Here is a 17,691-nt window from a genome sequence, read left to right on the forward strand (position 1 = left end):
GATCGCTATTTAAAAAAATAACCTTTTAAATTCTCAAAAAATAAAGATGAACTGAACTAAGTTGAATTGAACTGTATCAAGCTGTTGAATAAAACAAGAAGTGAAAAGACGACGCTTAGCGCGCCTTAGCAAAACCAACGCGGTTCTTGCCCAGGTCGTACACCGAGTAGAACTTGCGCAGGAACACGTCTCCGATGATCCAGATGGGGCCGAGGGGCTCGGGATATCCATACCCATGAATCCCGACACACACTGGCCCTGCACATTCAGTACGTAGTCCTCGGCATCCAGCGCGTACTCCTTGCCGCCAAACTGCAGCGTGAACGGCGGCAGCGATGGCACGGTGGCGCAGTCAACGATGTATTGTCCAGCAAAGTTCTTCTTGGCACCAATCTCCTTGTTGATCATATCAGAGAGCGTGGTTGGCAGGACCAGCAGAGAGCTGCCGGTATCGATGGCAGCGCCCGTGTTCTCCAACTCAATCTCGTCATTGCCAAACTTGACTTTCTCCAGGTCCACCTCCCAGTATCCCTTGCGGCGCACGTTGGCCCACTGCAGCTCGCCCTCAAAGTGGTCCTTATTGTAGCCGCCGAGGGTCATCTCACCGACGTCGCCCTCGCCCTTGTTGTTATCCGACAGGTAGAACGAGAACATCGGCTCATCAATCAGCTTGCGGTTGACCATGTGGTAGAACGGCGGCACCGTGCCCAGAACCGAGATAGTATCGTAGCCGAGACCAAGAATGCCATCGAAGCGGCCAAAAGCAAACGCAAGCCCGGGCTCCTTTGTGGCCTCAGCAAAGTGCTGCTTCTCAATTTCAATACCGCCGACATTCAGCGTGTCCTCGCTCATATACCCCTCGAGCGACCCAGACCCGTACCGAATGGCAAATTCGGTTCCATTGGCCTTATAAGAAGAGCTCTGCGAATGGTCGTATTTCTTATGGAAGAAGCACGCAATAGAAGAGCACTCCTGCGACGGCACCCAGAGGTTCGACGACCCAGTGTCAAAAACAACCTTGAACGTCTGCGCAGGAGTTCCAATATCAACCTCGCCGTAATACTGCGCATTCATAAAGTTCGAAATGGGCACGCCAAAGGAGGCGCTGCCGTCAACGTTGGTCGCAATGACCTCCCTTGCTGCGATGAGAACTTGTCCAGTGTGCCGGCGCCAAAGTACTTTTGCGAAATGTAGCTGCCAGTGTTGGCGTAGCGCTGGAGGGTAGCCTCGGGAGACTCGTTCACCTTCTTGATGGCGATGGTGTGCACGGCTGCGGATGCCTGGCCGCTGTAGCTGAGGGCCAGTGCGCCCAGGGTCGCGATGCTAAGCAGGGTCTTCATGATGGCGTTTTAGTACAGATGGGGAGTGAGTAATAAAATAAAGAATAAGAGTAAAAATAGGGTGTGCTGGTTGTTGTTGTGGTTGTGGTTGTGTGTATTTATGGCGGTGAATAAAAAGAATAAAGTGAGGGTATTTAAAAAGGAAAGAGAGAAAAGAAGAGAAGGAAAATGCGGTTTTTTTGCTTGCGTGCAGTGGGTGCGCAAAGAGAATGCGTCTGCAAACACGGCAGGCAAAAAAAGCCGCGCTGGCTAGAAAATGCAAAATTTTGAAAGCAGTTGTGAGGAGGGAGGAGGAGGGGTATGTGTAAATGTATTTTTATTTATTCCAGGCCACGTGCCAATAATTCATTTCGACGCTAGTCTCAGCGGCTTGGCAAACCCCCCGAAAATAAAAAGAAGCGTTTTCGGCAGGTATCCCTCCTGCGCATCGCTTTTATTTCACTGCTCGCACGATGACGTCTTTAAAGATCTCAAAAAGCCAACAACAGACATCGCAGAACTGCGCTCAGTGTTGATTGATTGGTGAAAAGTAAAAAAATGATATAAAAATAATGGAGCTGAAATGGGCTTTCATATATCGAACGGCTCGCTCATGTTAATCTTGCGCCCGGAGGCAATAAACGGCAGCATGACAAGGCTCTTGGTCGAATCATGCAAGTACCCGAGCATATCGCCATACGTTGGCTTTGGCTTGTCTCTCAGTGCGCTCTCCATGGCCGCACCCCAGTAGTTGCCGAGCTGGTTGCTGGGAGTGTGCGACAGGTAGTTCCTGTGGTTGGGGTTTGCGTAGTCGCGGTCCCAGCTAAACACGACAATGTCCCCAGACGACTGCTGCAGCCGGCTCATTTCGGTTTCGGGGTCGGCGGTCGGGGAGCCCTGCGGGTACTGCTGCATCAGATTCGTCTCGAATCTTTGCGACAGATCACCAAAGCTAGCATTGGATCCCGGGTTAACGCCTACGTTGGCCTCGAATAGGTTGCTCCCAGCAATTGCGTTGGTCAGCACGGCCATGCCATTGGGCTGCGTGTACTTGTAGGGGACGCCCAGGCCGGTCTCGTTGACGATGCAATTTAACAGGGCTGTGAGCCGTGCTGACTGCGGGAGCTGCCGAACCAGATATTTGTGCAAGTACGCGGCGTCGATCGCGCCGGCGGTCTCAAAGTCGCCGGGCAGGATGTAGTCTGACCGCAGCCTGCGAACCGCTGACAGCGTCTCCGACCGCTTATCCTGGACCTGCATGGGCAGCTTGCCAAACCCGCAGTAGTAGAAGAACACCGAGTCGTTGGGCCGCACCTCGCGCATCATGCGCTTCATATTTGACGTAATTAGGCTGTATGTCGGGTGCGACCTTGGGTCCTGCTGGTCGTCGCTGAGCAGCGTGACGTTCTTTTCTAGGTATCCAAAGCGGCTAACCAGGATGTTGCGGAACGCGTGCGCGCTGTTGATGTTGGATGTCTGCGAGTAATCCTTGTTGTAGTAGTTGATGCCGATTATCAGCGCGTACTTGGTGCCTGAAAAGTTGCTCGTCTCGACCGGAATGTGGTGCTGGTACGCGTGGAACCCGTCAGCATTGATGTTGGACCACAGCGGGTACACCATATTGCTGCCACCTCCGCTGCCCGGCTGGTTGACTGTAGACGACGAGCCGTGCAGCTCGGGCATCGACTGCACTACTGGGCCGTGGATCGTGTGCGCGCTGTGAATGGCGCTGGGAGGCAAAGACATTGCTGATGAGTTGTGCACCGGGTTGCTCTGCGCGTGGACAACAGGTGGCGGGTTGCCCGGCGAGTAGTTCTGCCAGGCCACCTGCGAACCCTGGAAAAGCACCGCCCCAGAGGCGGAAGACCCTGTTAGCGACTGCGACTGCTGGCCGTACGCAAGACCATGGTTTGTCTGTGGTGGGCGCAGAGACATGCTCCCCATGGAGCTAACCAGTGTCGACATGCTGCCTGGGCGGCCAACGGGCGGTGGGATTGCGCCAGAGTCGCGACTGTGGTCATAGAAGCTCTGCTCCCGACGCCTGCTGCTGAGCATACTAGGAACCTGCGGCGGCGAACCGGCATATCCGCCGTCTGGGCCAGACCCGTGGCTGCGCTGCATGGTCGGGTTTAGCATATTGATTCCAGCTACAATGGGCTCAGCCGTCAGCACTGACGAAATGGGTGTCTGCCCGGCAATATACAACGCGTGGTGCTCGGGGTAGCTGTTGCGCGTGTCCTGTCTTGTTGCCATAGATGGCCAAGTACTAGCTACCTGCCCAGGGCCCTGTTGTCCAGATGCCGCGCGGTACGAGTGTTCGCGGCGCATCTGCGCCTGCGACAAAGGTATGGGAGACGGCGACTTGCGCATCTGCATCTGCTGCATCTGTTGCGCCTGCTGTATATGCAGTGGCGGCGGCGGATGCGACGCGTACTGCGAGGTAGAGTGGTGGTGCAAAAGTGGTGCGAGCGGCGCATCGGATGCCATGGGCTGGGCACTGCCATCAGGTGCCGAATAATGCGCGTAAGTGGATGGCTGCTGATGCTGCTGCTGATGCTGCAGCGGCGGTGGTGAATGGTAGGGCTGGTGAGCCGACGGACTTGATGCTCTAATCGGCTCAGGACTGTAATAGTCGGTTTCTGCCCGCGAGTGTCCATAGTTACCGCCCGGCGACGTGTGTCGCTGCGAAGGGCTGTACTGGTGCTGCAAAGGCGGCGGGCTCGGCCCCTGATTCGACATGAGCGGAGTCGAATGGCCGTGCAGCTGGTAGTATGGCTCCGACTGTGACATTGGCCGATGGTGCGTCGGCGCGCCTGAACCCATCACGTGCGGGCTAGTATACTGCCCATTTGAGTGAGTGGCAGGTGGTGGCAGTGGCGGCGGAGAGTAATCAATGTGCTGCTTCTGATTGTGCATTGGCGGTGGTAGCTGCTGGGCATTGTGCACGTACTGCTTTTGATGCTGCTGCTGCTGGAGCTCTGGTGGCGGTGGCCCTGGCGGCGGCGCATAGACTTGTGGTGCAGGATTGTTGTACTGCTGGGGCACATGATAAGAGTTCCCAGGAGCGATGGGAGGTGGGACCGGTGGCGAGGATGCCTGATACTGGCCTCCACCATAATGGTCAGGCCGAGCAGGCTGTGGGTGGTAATTTGTAGGCGAAGATGGCACCGGCGGATACGCCGTATTAATTTCAGCAGCTAGCTGGTAATGTTGACACTGCAAGTGGCTGTGATTGTGATGGCGTTGCTGCTGCTCCTGATGCCGGCTGTCGTATCCATTGCCCTTATAATACAGAGCTTGCTGTTGCTGTGGGTGCTGCATGTTGGGCGGGGGCAACTGCGCCAGTGCCTGCGCTGCATCAACCGGGTTTGGTGCATACGCGCCGTTACCGCTTCTGTTGTACATGTATCTGCTGTTGTCATCCATGGGCGGTGAAGGTAGCGCTGCTAGATTTGCTTCCTGGCAGTAGTGGCCCTGGTGGCCCTGGTCGCCCTGGTGGTGCTGGCCCTGTGAAAAACACATCTTGGATGGCGGTGTGTAGATGTGTAATGTAATAAATAAATAAAGTTATATGCGCTGCGCTATTATGCGGAGTTTGATTTGGATGTTAGGCTTTTTGTTTAACTGTTGATGGCAAATATAACAACGGCTGCGTAAAAAAACAGCAATGAACAACAAAAAGACTGGGTTTGCAGGATAAATAAAAAACTTAAATAATAATGTAGAAACAAAAATAAAAATAAAAAGAATTAACTGAAGATGTAGATAAGAAAAGAAAAGAAAAGATAAAATAGAACACGGCAAATGAAAGGATGTTTCTTTTTATCTTTTCAAGGACGAAACTTAGAATGCAGAGTGACGAAATAAAATGAGTGTGAAAATATTTATTTCAAATGGCGACAAAAACAAGAAGAGAAAAGTAGGATAATCCAAACCTCGTGTTGTTGGGAAAATGCAGGTGAGATTCCGGATACGCGGATAGCAAAAAAACGCCTAATTTCTTCTTTTATTTTATAGACACCATTTTTCCTTGTTTTTTTCTTGTTGAGCCTGCGCAAAAAAGACACCAAAAAGACAGCCACCGTTTTTATTGTTAAAAGGGGTAAACAAAGACAATACAGCCTTTTTATCCTGTTGATTAAGGGGATGGCCCAAAGCGCGAATTAAATAGTGAAAAGTGTTTTCTTCAAAGAAATTTTATAATTGAAAAAGAACAGGCGTAATTAGACAGTGTCAACTTGGCAAAATGTAAAATGTAAAGTGAAAATTTGATAAACTATTTGGCCATTTTTGAGCATGCACGTGCGCCTGCCCCGACTGCTTTGAGTTTAGTTTGCTTGGGTTCGACATTTGGCGGCGCGACAATGCGAGTTTTGTTGAGAGTTCGCTCGTGCAAAGTCGCATTGTATTACTAGCATGAGGACACGTGTGTATACCGGTCACTCTATTTTTATATCCAAACGACGTCTCTTGATATTGTATAGAAATAGCGTATTTGCTGCTTACTTTGGATTGCATTTGAAAACGCACATATCGTTTTCGGAGCCTTGTCCAAAAAAAATTGGTTCATTTTTATCCGGCTCGGCTCGAGTCATTTTAAGTTCCCAACTTTACTCAGAGATAATTTCGCTGCGAAAAAGAGAGAATCACAGTCCAAGCCTGTGAGACATAAAGTGCAAATAAAAAGTCAAATTTTCGTGCCTTTTAAATTTCGCAATGACCAAGCTTAATTCAAAACATCATCCTTTTGCCATTATTTATTTTTAACCTCATTTACTCGCTTTCATTTATATCTTAGCCTTTTTTCTTCCCTTGTCCTTTCCGAGCATCGAGACCAACTTTTCCCCCCACTCCTTCCTTCCTCCAAAATGGATTATCGCGCTGCTGCAACCCGCCAGCTAAAGGAAGGAGCCGCGGCTGGCAGTCCAGCATCCAACAAGGGAGGCGCAGCGGTAACAGTTCAGCCAGCAGCAGCACCGGCACCGGCACCAGCAGCAACAACGGCACCCGCACCAACGCCGGTTACAAATGCGACGCCAAATGCAACTACATTGGGTGTAGCAGTCAGCGGGGATTTAAACAAGATGAAGGCCAATGCATCTGGAAAGACCAACGGCAATTCCACCAATAACAAGAAAACCACAAACTTTGGCGGAAGCGCGCCACTTTCATACGCGGCGACGGCGGCAGCAAAGAAATTAGCGGCCACTACAAGTGCCGCCACAGCTGCTGCTGCAGCTGCTGCGGCTGCTATTTCGGCTGCCTCTGCCTCTGCCCCTGCTTCGGATTCTGCCCCCGCTGCTGGTGTGTCGGCATAGAGAGCAGCTCAATTGCGGTAGCGCGGAAAAACGGGTCAGTGCGCGCAGCTCCTTCACAACCCCTTACCTCGTTAGTGAATGCCAAGGTTTGCCTCACCCTGATCAATGGCAGCACCATTGAGGGCGTTGTCTTCACATACGATGTATACAGCGGAGTAGTCGCACTGATATCCGAAACCACTGGCGATGCGCTGGCCGAGCAGCAGCAACTCGGGCAGAGCAATGGCAGTCCGAGTCTTGGTGGAAATGCCAAGCAGCAGCAGCGCACACAGATTCATATCATCAAGGCGGCAAATATCAAGGACCTGCAGGTGACAGATAAATCTGGGGATTTGGTACTCCCGGAGGTACGTCCTGTGGCTACCAGTGTAATTGAGGCTCGCAAGCAGCGTTCGATTTTGCAGGCGCGGGAGAGGGCGGCGCGTATTGGAGTTGGGGTGAGTGACGTGGCTCAGTCAATTTTCGAGGCTCTTTCGAGGACGCTTCCTTGCCGGTGGAGCCAGAACAAGATTGTTGTTTTGGACGAGGTTGTTATTGAGTCTCCGTATGGCGTTGAAAATTGTCGGGAGCTGGCTTCGGGATCCTTTTCGCTGCAGCGTGTTAAGAAGGTGCTCCAGGGTGAGCTCAACCGCATAGCTGTTGCACAGACTGCCAACACTGCTGCTGTCACCTGATAACCATATATTTTGTTAATGTCATTGTTGGTCAATTTTTTTGTTGATTTTTTTCTCTCGGGTCGGTTATAAAAAAATTCAATTGCATCTTTATTCTTTTAATATGTTTTATGTATTGATATCTAAGGGATGAGTTTCTACTCTTTTCCACCAGATTTGAGAATATTTTGGAGCTTGGAAACTGTGTCTTCTACATTGACGCGATGCCACAGCAGGAACTCGTCGTTGGCGTGGATCACCGGCACATCGTACTTGTACTCCTCAAACCATTTGCTATTCTCGGGTTTCTTTATGTCCACCTCGGTGATGTTGAACGGCACCTGTTGCCGTACTTTCTCTAGTGCCTCCTTGGCATTAACGCACAGCTGGCAGCGGTTGTGTGTGAACATGGTTAGCATCAATCGCGGGGCAGCCGCTGGTAGCTTTACCACCATGGCTAGGGTTTTATATGGGATATATAAATTTTGTGTCAAAAAAAGGCAAGGAAAGGTTGAGAGAGAGAGAAAAAAATGATCAAGGGAAAAAATAGGCTTGAAAAGTAAAACGAGTGATCGTCGTAAGCTCCGCGATATGTAAAATGCCTGCACCTTAAATATTTTTTTGGTTTTTATTGCACAATCTTTTGTCTTTCGAATCCATATTTTCTTCTACTTTAAAAAGCACCCAAATTTAAAAGTTTAATATCGAAGGCCGTCGCCCAAAAAACAATAATGAACTTGTTGCGGAGACACACGCTTTACATGGGCGGCCGGCTGTCACAGATATCACTCGGTCGAAGCCTGCATTCCAGCCGCATGCTGCTCAACGCCAAAGACAAAGAAGGCGGTCAAAAGCCAGCAGACAGCGAAAAGCCCAAGGTCGAGGAGACCAAGGAGGAACCGCCAAAGGTTGAGGAGCCGCCGGCCGAGAAGATCGAATACATCGGCAACACGCGGTTCCCGCGGCCCCGGCCAAAGCCGCGAAAGACCATCCGGCCAGGCGAGGCCGTTGGACAGCAGGTGCCGGCCGGCAAGCTGGAGCATATGCCGTTGAAAGAAAAGATTGACAAAAAGTTTCGCGATATCCTGAGTCCCGAGAAGAACCTCGAGTCGCGGGCCAGGATCATCCGTGAAATTGGCGAGTCCCACTGGCAAAATATTTTGGATCTGCGCAATAATGGTGACAAGCTCTTCGAGGCCCCGCCGAGCTGATCCCAGCGACCACCGCCCGCTACCTGCCCAACCTCGAGTGCAAGTCGCTCACTGGCAGCACCGTTGATATTGCCGAGCTCTGCCGCGGCAAAACCACGCTGCTGACCATGGAGTTTGTAAAGTTCGCCGAGAAGCACACGTTGAGTTACATCAATGTGTTCGAGAAGGCCTTTGAGGGCCGTGGCAAAGTGCAGGTTGTGCAGGTTAATATCGAGGAGAATTGGGCAAAGGCTGCGGTGCTCCGCATGTGCCTCCCGTATGTGCGCCGCAATGTGCCCAAGCACCGCCACGACACGTATGTCTTGCACTATGGCGGCGTCGAGGCTCTGCGGAACACGCTGGGCATTGCTAATCCGCTGATCGGGTACGCCTTCTTGGTCGACTCAAAGACGCGCGTGAGGTGGTACGCCAACGGAGAGGCGGTCCAGTCCGAGGGCGCGACCATGCTCACGCTGGCCGACACGCTCATTCGCAAGGCAAAGTAAGCGAGAGTTCAAGAATTGTCTTTATCTTCTCTCTGAAATACAGATTTTTCATTTCTTTTTGAATGTATGTTTGTGGACTGTGGGCTTTCGGCTCCTGTAGTCCAGCGCCTCCCGATCTGTGCCGATACGGTTGAGCATCGTCTTGATGACCGGAGGTGTGTACTCGGGGAAAAACTTGTACGTCAAGAACACCTCATCCCTGCCATGCTCCTCGGCCAGCTGCTTCAGCCGCTCAGACTTTCTAATGCTCCATGGCGGTGCGCTCAGCGCCTTTGGGCACACCTTCATGTTCCAAATATTGCTGTACACGCCCTTCAGTCTGACAATCCCCGTGGTTCTCTCCATCTCCCTGGCCACAGCCGTCCAACTGTGTTCACCGTACTTGCGCACTGCATCGGTCAATGCGGCAATCTCCAACTCGGAGCTCGTTTGCCGCCGCCTGCTACCCTTATCTATTGTGAGACGGTGGCTGGGACTCACTTCGTTTGGAGCCAAGCCTTCTTGTGCGTTTAGTTTGAGGATATTCTGGTATGCGTCTCGGCACGCAACGGAGGTGCGGTCCAGAAAGTGATGCTGCACTCTCGGCCAGACTGACGTTCCATGTCTCTTCTTGCGGCAAAGCTCGACTACTCTGACAAGACGTGCTTTTTCTTCGCGCGACCATCTTCTGCGAGTTGCTGGCTGGGGTCTGTCGATGGTTTTTATTAACGCTGCTGCTGCTGCCGATGCCGGTGCCGATGATAATGATGAGCTGGGCTGATGCTTGTTTGTGACGGTTGGAGCATCGGATTCGGACTCGCATTCCGCAATGGCCGCCATATCCAGTGGAAATTCTGGAAGCATCGGCATGGTTGGCACCGCTTCTTCAGATGTGGCATCAGGTTTGGGCGATTTGCGAGCGTCATCAGACAGCAACTTGGCCAGACTCTCTAGCTGTCCCAGAGGGCTGTCCTTGCCAACAAATATCGATGCAGAAAACAAGCGCTGCTGACACACCGCAGCCTGCTTGAGCATACTGAAAGGCACACGAAGCAAGAACATATTTGAGCAAATGAAAATATATACAAGAGTAAATGAATAATACGAGTTTATTTGAAGAACAAGGTTTTTTGCAAAAAAAAATGTTTTCTCCACTTGCTAAACAAATAATGAAAAATATACGTCTCGGCTCGGCGCTCAAAGAAGCAAAGAAAATATGGGCAAATATTTTTTATTCAGAGGGCTCTTCTATATCCATTTGAGCTTGTCATCTTCAAACGTAGTGTAGCAGCGGAATTCGTTCGACAGACCGCCGCCATGCTCAGGATGGAAGCCCGTGATCTTCGCGCCGACCAACTTATTAGCCAGCTCCTCCATGACCGCGCCCGTGTCAATCATAATCAAGGCGTCTTCAGCAGCAATATGCTGTGCAGTCTCCATAGTCTGCGACAAGCAGTCCTCGTTCAAGAACGGCGGATCCGCCACAATAAACTTAAACATGCCCTTCATCTCCTCAACCTTCGAAAATCCCAACGGCCTGTTGAAATCATAAAACACGAACTGCTGCTTGAACAGGTCAAACCGCTTGTCAAACTCAAACACGTAGGCATCGATGGCGCGCTCCGGGGCCATATTGCGGAATGCCACGTAGGCAGAGGGCGAGCTGATAAAGGCTATTTTCTCGCCCTGCTGCGTGTTCTTGAGCGCGCGGCTGGCAATAAAATCGGATGTCGCTTCGCTGTACCAGAACTGGCTGAGCTGCCAGTCCTCTTGGAAGCAGTCCATGGTTATCTTTTGTGTCTCAAACTCTGCGTCGGCGTTCCCTTGGAGCTTGGCAAACCGGTCGTCGAGCTCTTGCTTTTCACCGAGGAACGACTGCAGCAGCGCCAGCGTGTCTGCAGAGAGCTCGGGAATATCATCGAAATCCATTTCTATTAGTAACAAAATTATAAAAGGTAAAAAATGAAAAAATGAAAAAATGAGTGAATAGAAGGAAACTTTGTTTTTATCCCCAAAAAATAAAAAATATTTTTTATTTTTTGGTCTGAAAAAGAAGCTTCCAAGAATACATAAATTTTTTTGATAGATTTTCCCCAATATTAAACAAACAAAACTGTATGGAAAATCGGTATTTCAAAGTTTCCTGTCACTAGAATGTTTACACAAAATGGCTTGTGCAAAAAAAATACAGCTCGCCCATGTAATAGTTTTTTAGAGTGCCATTGCAACATGGATACTAACGATTCGGCCAGAAGATTCAACCCGCTGTGTGGGCCTGCTTTCTAGCTATCTATATCTACAAAAATAATTAAACGTTACATGGTGGAAACCCTCGCTGGACCATTAAAGCAACGTCACTGGTTTGACGTGTGGTTTTGATTTTTGATCCACCACTGATCAGAACCACATTATCAACCCAAGCAGTCCCAGATGATATAATCGAAAGAGGGCAATTGACTGAAAAGCAGGTATTACGCGACAATGCACAGACCACTACATCCACAACACCGATCCTTCTTTTTTGGCTGCCCCTTTCCTTGATTCCTGACTATACGCTGCAATTAAAAAAGCACAGCAGCCCGCCAACATGGTTCGACAGCTGCTTAAGGCATGCATAGTTTCAAATGCATTCTATTATCAGTTATTTTTATACACAAAAAAGGATAAGCTACGCGCTGCTGCCGCCGCCTTCGCCTTCGCCGTTGCTGCTGTTGTTCTGGCCCAACCCACCTATCCGATGCACCTTTCTTCGCAATGTGCGGTTCCTCGGAAACGGCGACCTTCCACCGGACGCAAGTAGTGGCGGAGTGGTAGCCGAAAATGGTGTCCCTGACGAAGCACCCGCACCCAAAACAGTATTAGCAGCAGCAGCAGAGCTGAAAGAAAACTGCCTAGCACCAGATAGACCCGCCGGCGACATGAGCGGGGGCGTCAATGCTGACCCGGCATTGGGCAACGTGAATATCGGCGGCGGATGCAAGCGCGGATTGACATCCGACCGCATCGTTGTGTGCTCGAAGCGCTGCGTATACGGCGACAGAGTCTGGCCCATAGTCATCAATGAGGCCAAGCGAGCGGCCACAGCATTATCCGATGCACGCACAACCACACCATTGGTCTGGTCGCCAGTTGAGTGCTGGTGATCCATGCTATCGCTATGCAAATATTCGTGAGTTTCCGATGATGACTGGTTGTGCTGCATGCGCTCCCAGTCGTCGTTGAGAAACTGCTCCAGGGTCTGTGGGTCACCGCTCATGCTTGTGCCGCCCATGGTGCTGGTCCGGTGGTGGAGCCGTCCGGATGCTGATCCTGTCGCCGGCCATTGGGTTTGTATTGGGATTTCCGCCGACCGCGTGCTGTGCGCATAGTCGGATTGCATTACAGGGTTCCGTAGCGCCGTTGCATCGCTCTGTGAGAGCTCCATCAGCCGCCGGTGCAGCTGCGATGCCATGAGCTGCTGGTGATGCAGCGACACTGAGTCTGACTCTGAACCCGCTGTGTCCACCAACCGCTGCTGCGGCAACAATGCAGACTCCGAGCCGACCACCTGCAGATGCTGCATTCTGATGAGCTGCTGCTGCCTTTCAATGTATTCCCTCCTCTCGCGCTCCTTGGCCTCTCTGGCCCTGCGAATCTCATTGACACTCATCTCGTGCACAATCACGGGCAAGTCGTCCTGGAACAGCGTCCTCAGTGTGGCCTCAATCTCCCTCTGCAGCATTCGGCGCACGGATGGCACCGAATCAAAAGTCGAATGCACCTCAACTGACACAAGTGGGTCGCTGCGGAACACCAGCGTGATACCATCCTGCTTAGACACGGCCAAGACAATGATGCCGTGCAGCTTCAGTCCCGAGATACGCAGAAGCATCGGAACCACAAGCGGCTGGGCGGCGGCAACTACGCCGATCTGGGGCATCGTCGGAATCTCGCTTTGTGTGAGCCGCAGGGGATTGGCCTGTACCTGGGTTTGAAGCACAAGAAAGCCGTCGCCCTCGTACTTCATGCGGAACATTGCGCGGAACCGGTCTTCCTCCAGCTCGCTGATTTCGAGGATGTCCAGCTGCGGCGGGTTGCTGCCCAGATCAAGTTCCTTGGCTATTATCGGGCCCACGAGGTTGGGCGGCTTGTTGGCCCCCTTGTTCAGCGCCTGAGTCAGCATTTCCAACGCCTCCTTGTTGAATTCGGGCGGAAAACTGCCCCAATTGAATTTAAAAGACATGATAACACACGAAAATATGAAAAAAGAGGTGAAAAGGGAGCGACAGCAAACGATATTATTTAACGCTACTTTTATTATTTTGAACTGCCCAAGCACAGCCTTGCATGTGTTTAGCTTCTCGATTAGATTTGATCACCTTAAAAGATAATTTCAAAAATATATCTCACTGGGTGACCGCCGATGTGACCCGTCTCTTGGACCGCTTCTTGCCCTTAGACCCGCCGCCTGTACCCGCAGCAGGGGGGTATTGGCAGTGACAGCCGACCGCGCACGCTGGCCGTTCAGCGAGCTGGTTTGCTTGCGCGTATCGACAGTGGGCTTGGGCTTCTTCTTCATGGGCCCAGCAGGCTTTCCATCAGCAGGCTTGTTAAGCTCGCGCTTCTTCTGGTTCGTCTGCTGGTGCTGGTTCTGCGTGGGGTCACTGGCAGCCTGTGGTGCTGGACGACCGGCCCAGATGGTCTGGAGATGAAGGCGGGTGGCCTCCACGTCGGCGGGCTTCTGGCGCACAAATCCAGCAACAAAGAAACCGTTGGTACCGTCTTCGGGCAGTGTACGCACAACGCAGGCGGCCTGCTCAGGGGTCAGGCCTCCCTCGGCCACACCGCGGCGCTTCCATGTGGGGATGACCTGCTCGGCCGGTGCCAGGCCAAACTCGTCCTGCGCAGCAAGCACGGCGGCCACAACGGCCTCGTTCTCCTCGACATGCACGGAGCACGTCGAGTACGAAATGCGCTTGACGGCAGGGAACCGCATGGCATGCATAATAATGGAAATCTGGAACTCGGCCAGTCCGGCCAACCGTCCACCCTGCGGCTCCTGCGGGCGACCGCCTGAGGCATAGGAATCAACGAGGGCGTCCATGCGGTTGACAATACCAGACCCGGAGCACGATGGATCCAGCAGCGCATACTCCACCTGGGCATACTTCGGATTGAGCGGATCGACGTCAAGGAAGCTCATGCACTGTGTCTCGATAATGCGGCACCGCGCCTTGGTTGTGAGCTCCACAAGAGTCTGCATCCGCCGCGAGTCCATGTCAAAGGCGTGCACGCGGCCCTTGTTGGCCATCAGGCTGACCATATGACTGGTCTTGTTGCCTGGTGCCGCGCAGGCGTCCAGGGCCTCGGAGCCGGGCTGCGGCTGCACAACGTGCGCCGGCATGCACGACGCCTTGTCCTGCAGAACCACGGAGCCGTCAACATACAGCGGGTGTAAGTGCAGGACGGTCCCAGGAGGAAACACCAGCACATCAGACAGGTCACCGTCGCGCATAAACCGATGCGCATTCACGTTCAGCATCTTCACATCCTCGACAAGCTTGAATCCATCACGGATAAACACCTCAATAACTGCGTCCACCGTGGTGGCAATCAGGTTGACACGCACGTACCGGAACGTCGCTGTCGCAGTGTCGCGCAGAGCCAGCGGAATCAGATCCTCAATGCTCTGAGCGCCTGTCTCAACCATATAATTCTTGAACTCCTTGTCCAAAGCCTCTTTGCGTTTGCGGACCGCCAGGTTAAGCTTTGCATCTGCGCCGCGGTGCTGCAAGCCGCCGCGCGAGATCAGCAAGTCATGCGCCATGACCAGGGCCATTTGCTCGGTCACTTTGCTCAAAGCCTTCTCCTTCATAATGCCACTGCGCTCGACTGCCACGCTCAGTGCCGTTGCGTACTTGAGCGTCTCGCAGATCAATGCGTACATTCTACGCTTGTCATCGGCCTCCAGGTACCGATTGCCGACTGTCTGGCTCTTTATCGATCCCTCATGCCGCCCCAGTCGCCGAAGGATGTCACCTGCCTGTTCGTAGAAATGCATTTCTATTTAGAAATATTTATATAATTAATGTGGAGACAAAATAACTCCTTTTGTAATATTTTTTCAAAGTTGACGCAGAAAAAAAACTGCATTATAAAAAAAAGCGAAAAATTTTCACTTTCAGAACTTGGAAATTACAGTGTCAATGGGGAACTCACGTGATTGAGATGTATTTTTCTTTTGACATCAAATGAAAAAAGACCGGTGCAGCTACCGAGACTCTGTTGTACTGTAGACTAAGTCGCAGGAAGCTTTCAATTCATGCAATAATTGAGCGCTATTTATAATTGCTATTGTTACAAATTGTTTTAATGCACAAGCCAATGCCGACAACAAATAACTATTTGTGCTAAACAATACCATTGAGGAAATCATACGAATAGGGGATATGGATGAGTCCACGACCTGGGATACATTTTTTTTTAAAAAAAAATGATTTTTCATATTCCATATATAGGTTTTTACTATTTTTAACACTATTTATTTTGCTGCTGTCAAGGATTGAAATATGGACAGAATTGCCAATTAAGCAGCAAACGGAAACGTTTACCCATCGATTATACCTTGCGCGCATCAATGAAATACCGTGGGTATTGCGAAATTGTCTCATTTAATTGTGAACTATGCACCGAAACCGAAACAAGCGAGCCTTCCAGCTCTATTTTACTACAAATTGTCATCGTTTGATTAAAGAGACAGAAGTGATACTTCAGGTTTTTAATAAGCGAATATTTGTTTAGCCGATTAATGGTTGTGTAAATCGAGCTAAGCTAGTTCCGCATTTAGCAGCGATTTGCAAAATTATGCAGACCAGTGCTTAATATCAGCACTGGTTTATTGCAACGACTGCTCATCCATATTCATATTCATCTAAATTGAACATCTACTCCGCTGAAAGCTATATAAAATATAGACAGGGAGCAAAGAAAGCGCATATATTTTTATTTTGCTAAATAGCAGGCGCTCATATGTATGTGCAGACTCATCAAACATATTTTATCCGCTAACAAGCTACCAATTTTCGTGTTCGTGTTCGCGTTCACGATCACATTTATTTATTTATTTTTTGGTGAAGACATTGTTTCAACAAAAAATGGAGTGGTTGTGTGGAAATAAAAGGCGCTGTAGCCATTTTTCTCCCTATCTCCCTCCCTCTTTTACTTCTTTTTCCCTTACCTTTTTTCCTTTAATTTTTGTTTACATAAAATTATATTGATACTCTGACGTCAACTAAGCAACAACAGCACCACCAAGCACCACCACTGACAACAGTAACTACAAAAAATATTCAAGGTAAGTAATGGTTGTTTTTATTTTTAGTTACCCGAATTTTCTTCGAATTCAGAGTAACCAAAAAAGTTGTCGATTTTCTGTACAAATAAGGACGTCGCTGAAATTGTTATATTTATTTTAATAATTATCTATTATTTCCCATCATAAAACATGTGTGTAATTCGTTCTGGGCGCAAGTCGCTTAATGTAGGGGCAGGCAGCAGAATTTTTCCGCCTGTAGGTATCCTCAAACCTACTGAGGCAGTCCAGTGCAAGCGGAATTCCCAGTCTGACCCTGAGGAGCTGGAAATTAAGGTACATTGCTTCATTATCCTATGCCATATTTTTCCATTTTCCCGACGTATATTGTATTTATCTGCTATTTTTATATTTATTTTGCCTTTTATATTTGTGCAGTCCTGAATAAAGGACGAGACTCCACACTGACAGGAAGCTGGCCAACCAGAGTTATTACATCATGCATTATATTGCAAACAACCCCGCAGTGGCTTCTGCAGATGCACCTCCATGCTTCCCCATATCTACCTCTGCCCTGATCAGAGAGCAAAGATCCATCAAGCGCATGCGCAGGATTAGCACACTGTAGGTAGTTATGAAGGCACTGGTCTCATATTTCCCTGCAATGACTAATATGCCTGGCCCTAATGGCCAGTGTGTACCATCTGTACTCATGTGCAAAGCTGACAGAAAGTTGATGGCCAGGAAGGTGGCGGGCTCATATTCTCCTGTCCTGACTGATGCCCCTGCCCCAGGCAGCCATCAGATATTGTCTTCAGTCATGCACAAAGCCAACAGACAGCAGGCAGCCAGGGGGGCAGAAATGCAATATCTTCCAGGGCCTGCTTATGTTTCCAACCCTGCTGCTACTGTTGCCATTCCCCCCCCCCCGGAACCAGCCCACTATCCACCAAGGTTGGCTCCAATTTCGTGCCATACCCCAAATACAGTGTTATTCATTTGGAGGATGTGGAGCAGGAGCAGAAGCAGGATCGCTACTGGGATGAGTTTTGGGGTCTGGATTTGGAGCCTATTGCTCCATATAATTTGGTGCTGCAGGGCGCTGGAAAGAGGAGATATGGGGCCAATGGTAACTAAATTCCTCTTGACGTCTTCACTGATCTGCCACAGGATAACGGTGTCGGCAACTGGCATGATACAATGCCGACTGGCAGAGAGTTGCCAGTCTACTACCTTGAATATTACAAATAATTTTGTCTATAATAAAATAACTTTATTGAAATGAAAGAAAATGGAAAAAGAAAATAAAAATAGATAATGGATAATGGAAAAGTTGGTGTTAAGTGGAAATATTTATATTTATATTTTATATCGTTTCAAACTTATAGCTGCTATCACGCGCTTTTATTTTACCTTGTCTTGTTTACTCTTTTAA

The 17,691-nt window shown here is 50.2% G+C and overlaps 10 protein-coding genes across 10 annotated transcripts; 3 read left to right on the plus strand and 7 right to left on the minus strand.

Annotated features, from left to right (window-relative positions):
• Positions 1-25: 25 nt before the first annotated feature.
• On the minus strand, positions 26-1,586 carry BX661DRAFT_185574 (endopeptidase). Its single transcript, XM_051536816.1, is given in 4 exon segments — positions 26-217; positions 250-258; positions 274-1,105; positions 1,132-1,586. 4 exon segments carry the CDS (start codon positions 1,338-1,340, stop codon positions 116-118), a joined length of 1,152 nt encoding a protein of 383 aa, XP_051390246.1. The 5' UTR covers positions 1,341-1,586; the 3' UTR covers positions 26-115.
• A 780-nt stretch (positions 1,587-2,366) lies between these two features.
• BX661DRAFT_134427 (peptidase C14, caspase domain-containing protein) lies at positions 2,367-2,882 on the minus strand (the record flags this gene model as incomplete). Its single annotated transcript, XM_051532639.1, has 1 exon — positions 2,367-2,882. A coding segment is annotated over one exon (516 nt), but the record flags the coding sequence as incomplete, so codon positions are not given.
• A 3,162-nt stretch (positions 2,883-6,044) lies between these two features.
• BX661DRAFT_185576 (anticodon-binding domain-containing protein) lies at positions 6,045-7,399 on the plus strand. Its single transcript, XM_051536817.1, is given in 2 exon segments — positions 6,045-6,623; positions 6,638-7,399. The coding sequence occupies 2 exon segments, from the start codon at positions 6,188-6,190 to the stop codon at positions 7,309-7,311; spliced, it is 1,110 nt and encodes a 369-aa protein (XP_051390248.1). The 5' UTR covers positions 6,045-6,187; the 3' UTR covers positions 7,312-7,399.
• Positions 7,400-7,416: 17 nt separating this feature from the next.
• BX661DRAFT_185578 (thioredoxin-like protein) lies at positions 7,417-7,913 on the minus strand. Its single transcript, XM_051536818.1, has one exon. The coding sequence runs from the start codon at positions 7,743-7,745 to the stop codon at positions 7,449-7,451; it is 297 nt and encodes a 98-aa protein (XP_051390249.1). The 5' UTR covers positions 7,746-7,913; the 3' UTR covers positions 7,417-7,448.
• A 10-nt stretch (positions 7,914-7,923) lies between these two features.
• BX661DRAFT_215179 (uncharacterized protein) lies at positions 7,924-8,977 on the plus strand. The gene has a single exon (XM_051538755.1). It carries the CDS (start codon positions 8,022-8,024, stop codon positions 8,499-8,501), a length of 480 nt encoding a protein of 159 aa, XP_051390250.1. The 5' UTR covers positions 7,924-8,021; the 3' UTR covers positions 8,502-8,977.
• BX661DRAFT_144880 (ATPase assembly factor ATP10) lies at positions 8,489-8,986 on the plus strand (the record flags this gene model as incomplete). The annotated part of the gene is made up of 1 exon (XM_051533079.1): positions 8,489-8,986. A coding segment is annotated over one exon (498 nt), but the record flags the coding sequence as incomplete, so codon positions are not given.
• A 48-nt stretch (positions 8,987-9,034) lies between these two features.
• On the minus strand, positions 9,035-10,027 carry BX661DRAFT_199736 (uncharacterized protein; the record flags this gene model as incomplete). The annotated part of the gene is made up of 1 exon (XM_051538352.1): positions 9,035-10,027. One exon carries the CDS (start codon positions 10,025-10,027, stop codon positions 9,035-9,037), a length of 993 nt encoding a protein of 330 aa, XP_051390252.1.
• A 66-nt stretch (positions 10,028-10,093) lies between these two features.
• BX661DRAFT_185580 (putative N6-adenine methyltransferase-domain-containing protein) lies at positions 10,094-10,947 on the minus strand. Its single transcript, XM_051536819.1, has one exon. The coding sequence runs from the start codon at positions 10,892-10,894 to the stop codon at positions 10,214-10,216; it is 681 nt and encodes a 226-aa protein (XP_051390253.1). The 5' UTR covers positions 10,895-10,947; the 3' UTR covers positions 10,094-10,213.
• A 633-nt stretch (positions 10,948-11,580) lies between these two features.
• BX661DRAFT_185581 (uncharacterized protein) lies at positions 11,581-13,214 on the minus strand. Its single transcript, XM_051536820.1, has one exon. The coding sequence runs from the start codon at positions 13,185-13,187 to the stop codon at positions 11,634-11,636; it is 1,554 nt and encodes a 517-aa protein (XP_051390254.1). The 5' UTR covers positions 13,188-13,214; the 3' UTR covers positions 11,581-11,633.
• On the minus strand, positions 13,215-15,069 carry BX661DRAFT_155260 (S-adenosyl-L-methionine-dependent methyltransferase). Its single transcript, XM_051533269.1, has one exon. It carries the CDS (start codon positions 15,003-15,005, stop codon positions 13,338-13,340), a length of 1,668 nt encoding a protein of 555 aa, XP_051390255.1. The 5' UTR covers positions 15,006-15,069; the 3' UTR covers positions 13,215-13,337.
• Between the last annotated feature and the right edge of the window lie 2,622 nt (positions 15,070-17,691).

The sequence above is a fragment of the Kickxella alabastrina genome, assembly GCF_025024165.1.
Source record: "Kickxella alabastrina strain RSA 675 chromosome Unknown BX661scaffold_18, whole genome shotgun sequence".
Classification (NCBI taxonomy): domain Eukaryota; kingdom Fungi; phylum Kickxellomycota; class Kickxellomycetes; order Kickxellales; family Kickxellaceae; genus Kickxella; species Kickxella alabastrina.

Coding starts and splice junctions, on each gene's coding strand:
- BX661DRAFT_185574 (XM_051536816.1), bottom strand. CDS start 1,340: ATGAAGACCCTGCTTAGCATCGCGACCCTGGGCGCACTGGCCCTCAGC. Junction 1,106..1,131: donor TTCTCATCGCAGCAAGGGAG/GTCATTGCGACC, acceptor CGTTGACGGCAG/CGCCTCCTTTGGCGTGCCCA.
- BX661DRAFT_185576 (XM_051536817.1), top strand. CDS start 6,188: ATGGATTATCGCGCTGCTGCAACCCGCCAGCTAAAGGAAGGAGCCGCG.
- BX661DRAFT_185578 (XM_051536818.1), bottom strand. CDS start 7,745: ATGGTGGTAAAGCTACCAGCGGCTGCCCCGCGATTGATGCTAACCATG.
- BX661DRAFT_215179 (XM_051538755.1), top strand. CDS start 8,022: ATGAACTTGTTGCGGAGACACACGCTTTACATGGGCGGCCGGCTGTCA.
- BX661DRAFT_185580 (XM_051536819.1), bottom strand. CDS start 10,894: ATGGATTTCGATGATATTCCCGAGCTCTCTGCAGACACGCTGGCGCTG.
- BX661DRAFT_185581 (XM_051536820.1), bottom strand. CDS start 13,187: ATGTCTTTTAAATTCAATTGGGGCAGTTTTCCGCCCGAATTCAACAAG.
- BX661DRAFT_155260 (XM_051533269.1), bottom strand. CDS start 15,005: ATGCATTTCTACGAACAGGCAGGTGACATCCTTCGGCGACTGGGGCGG.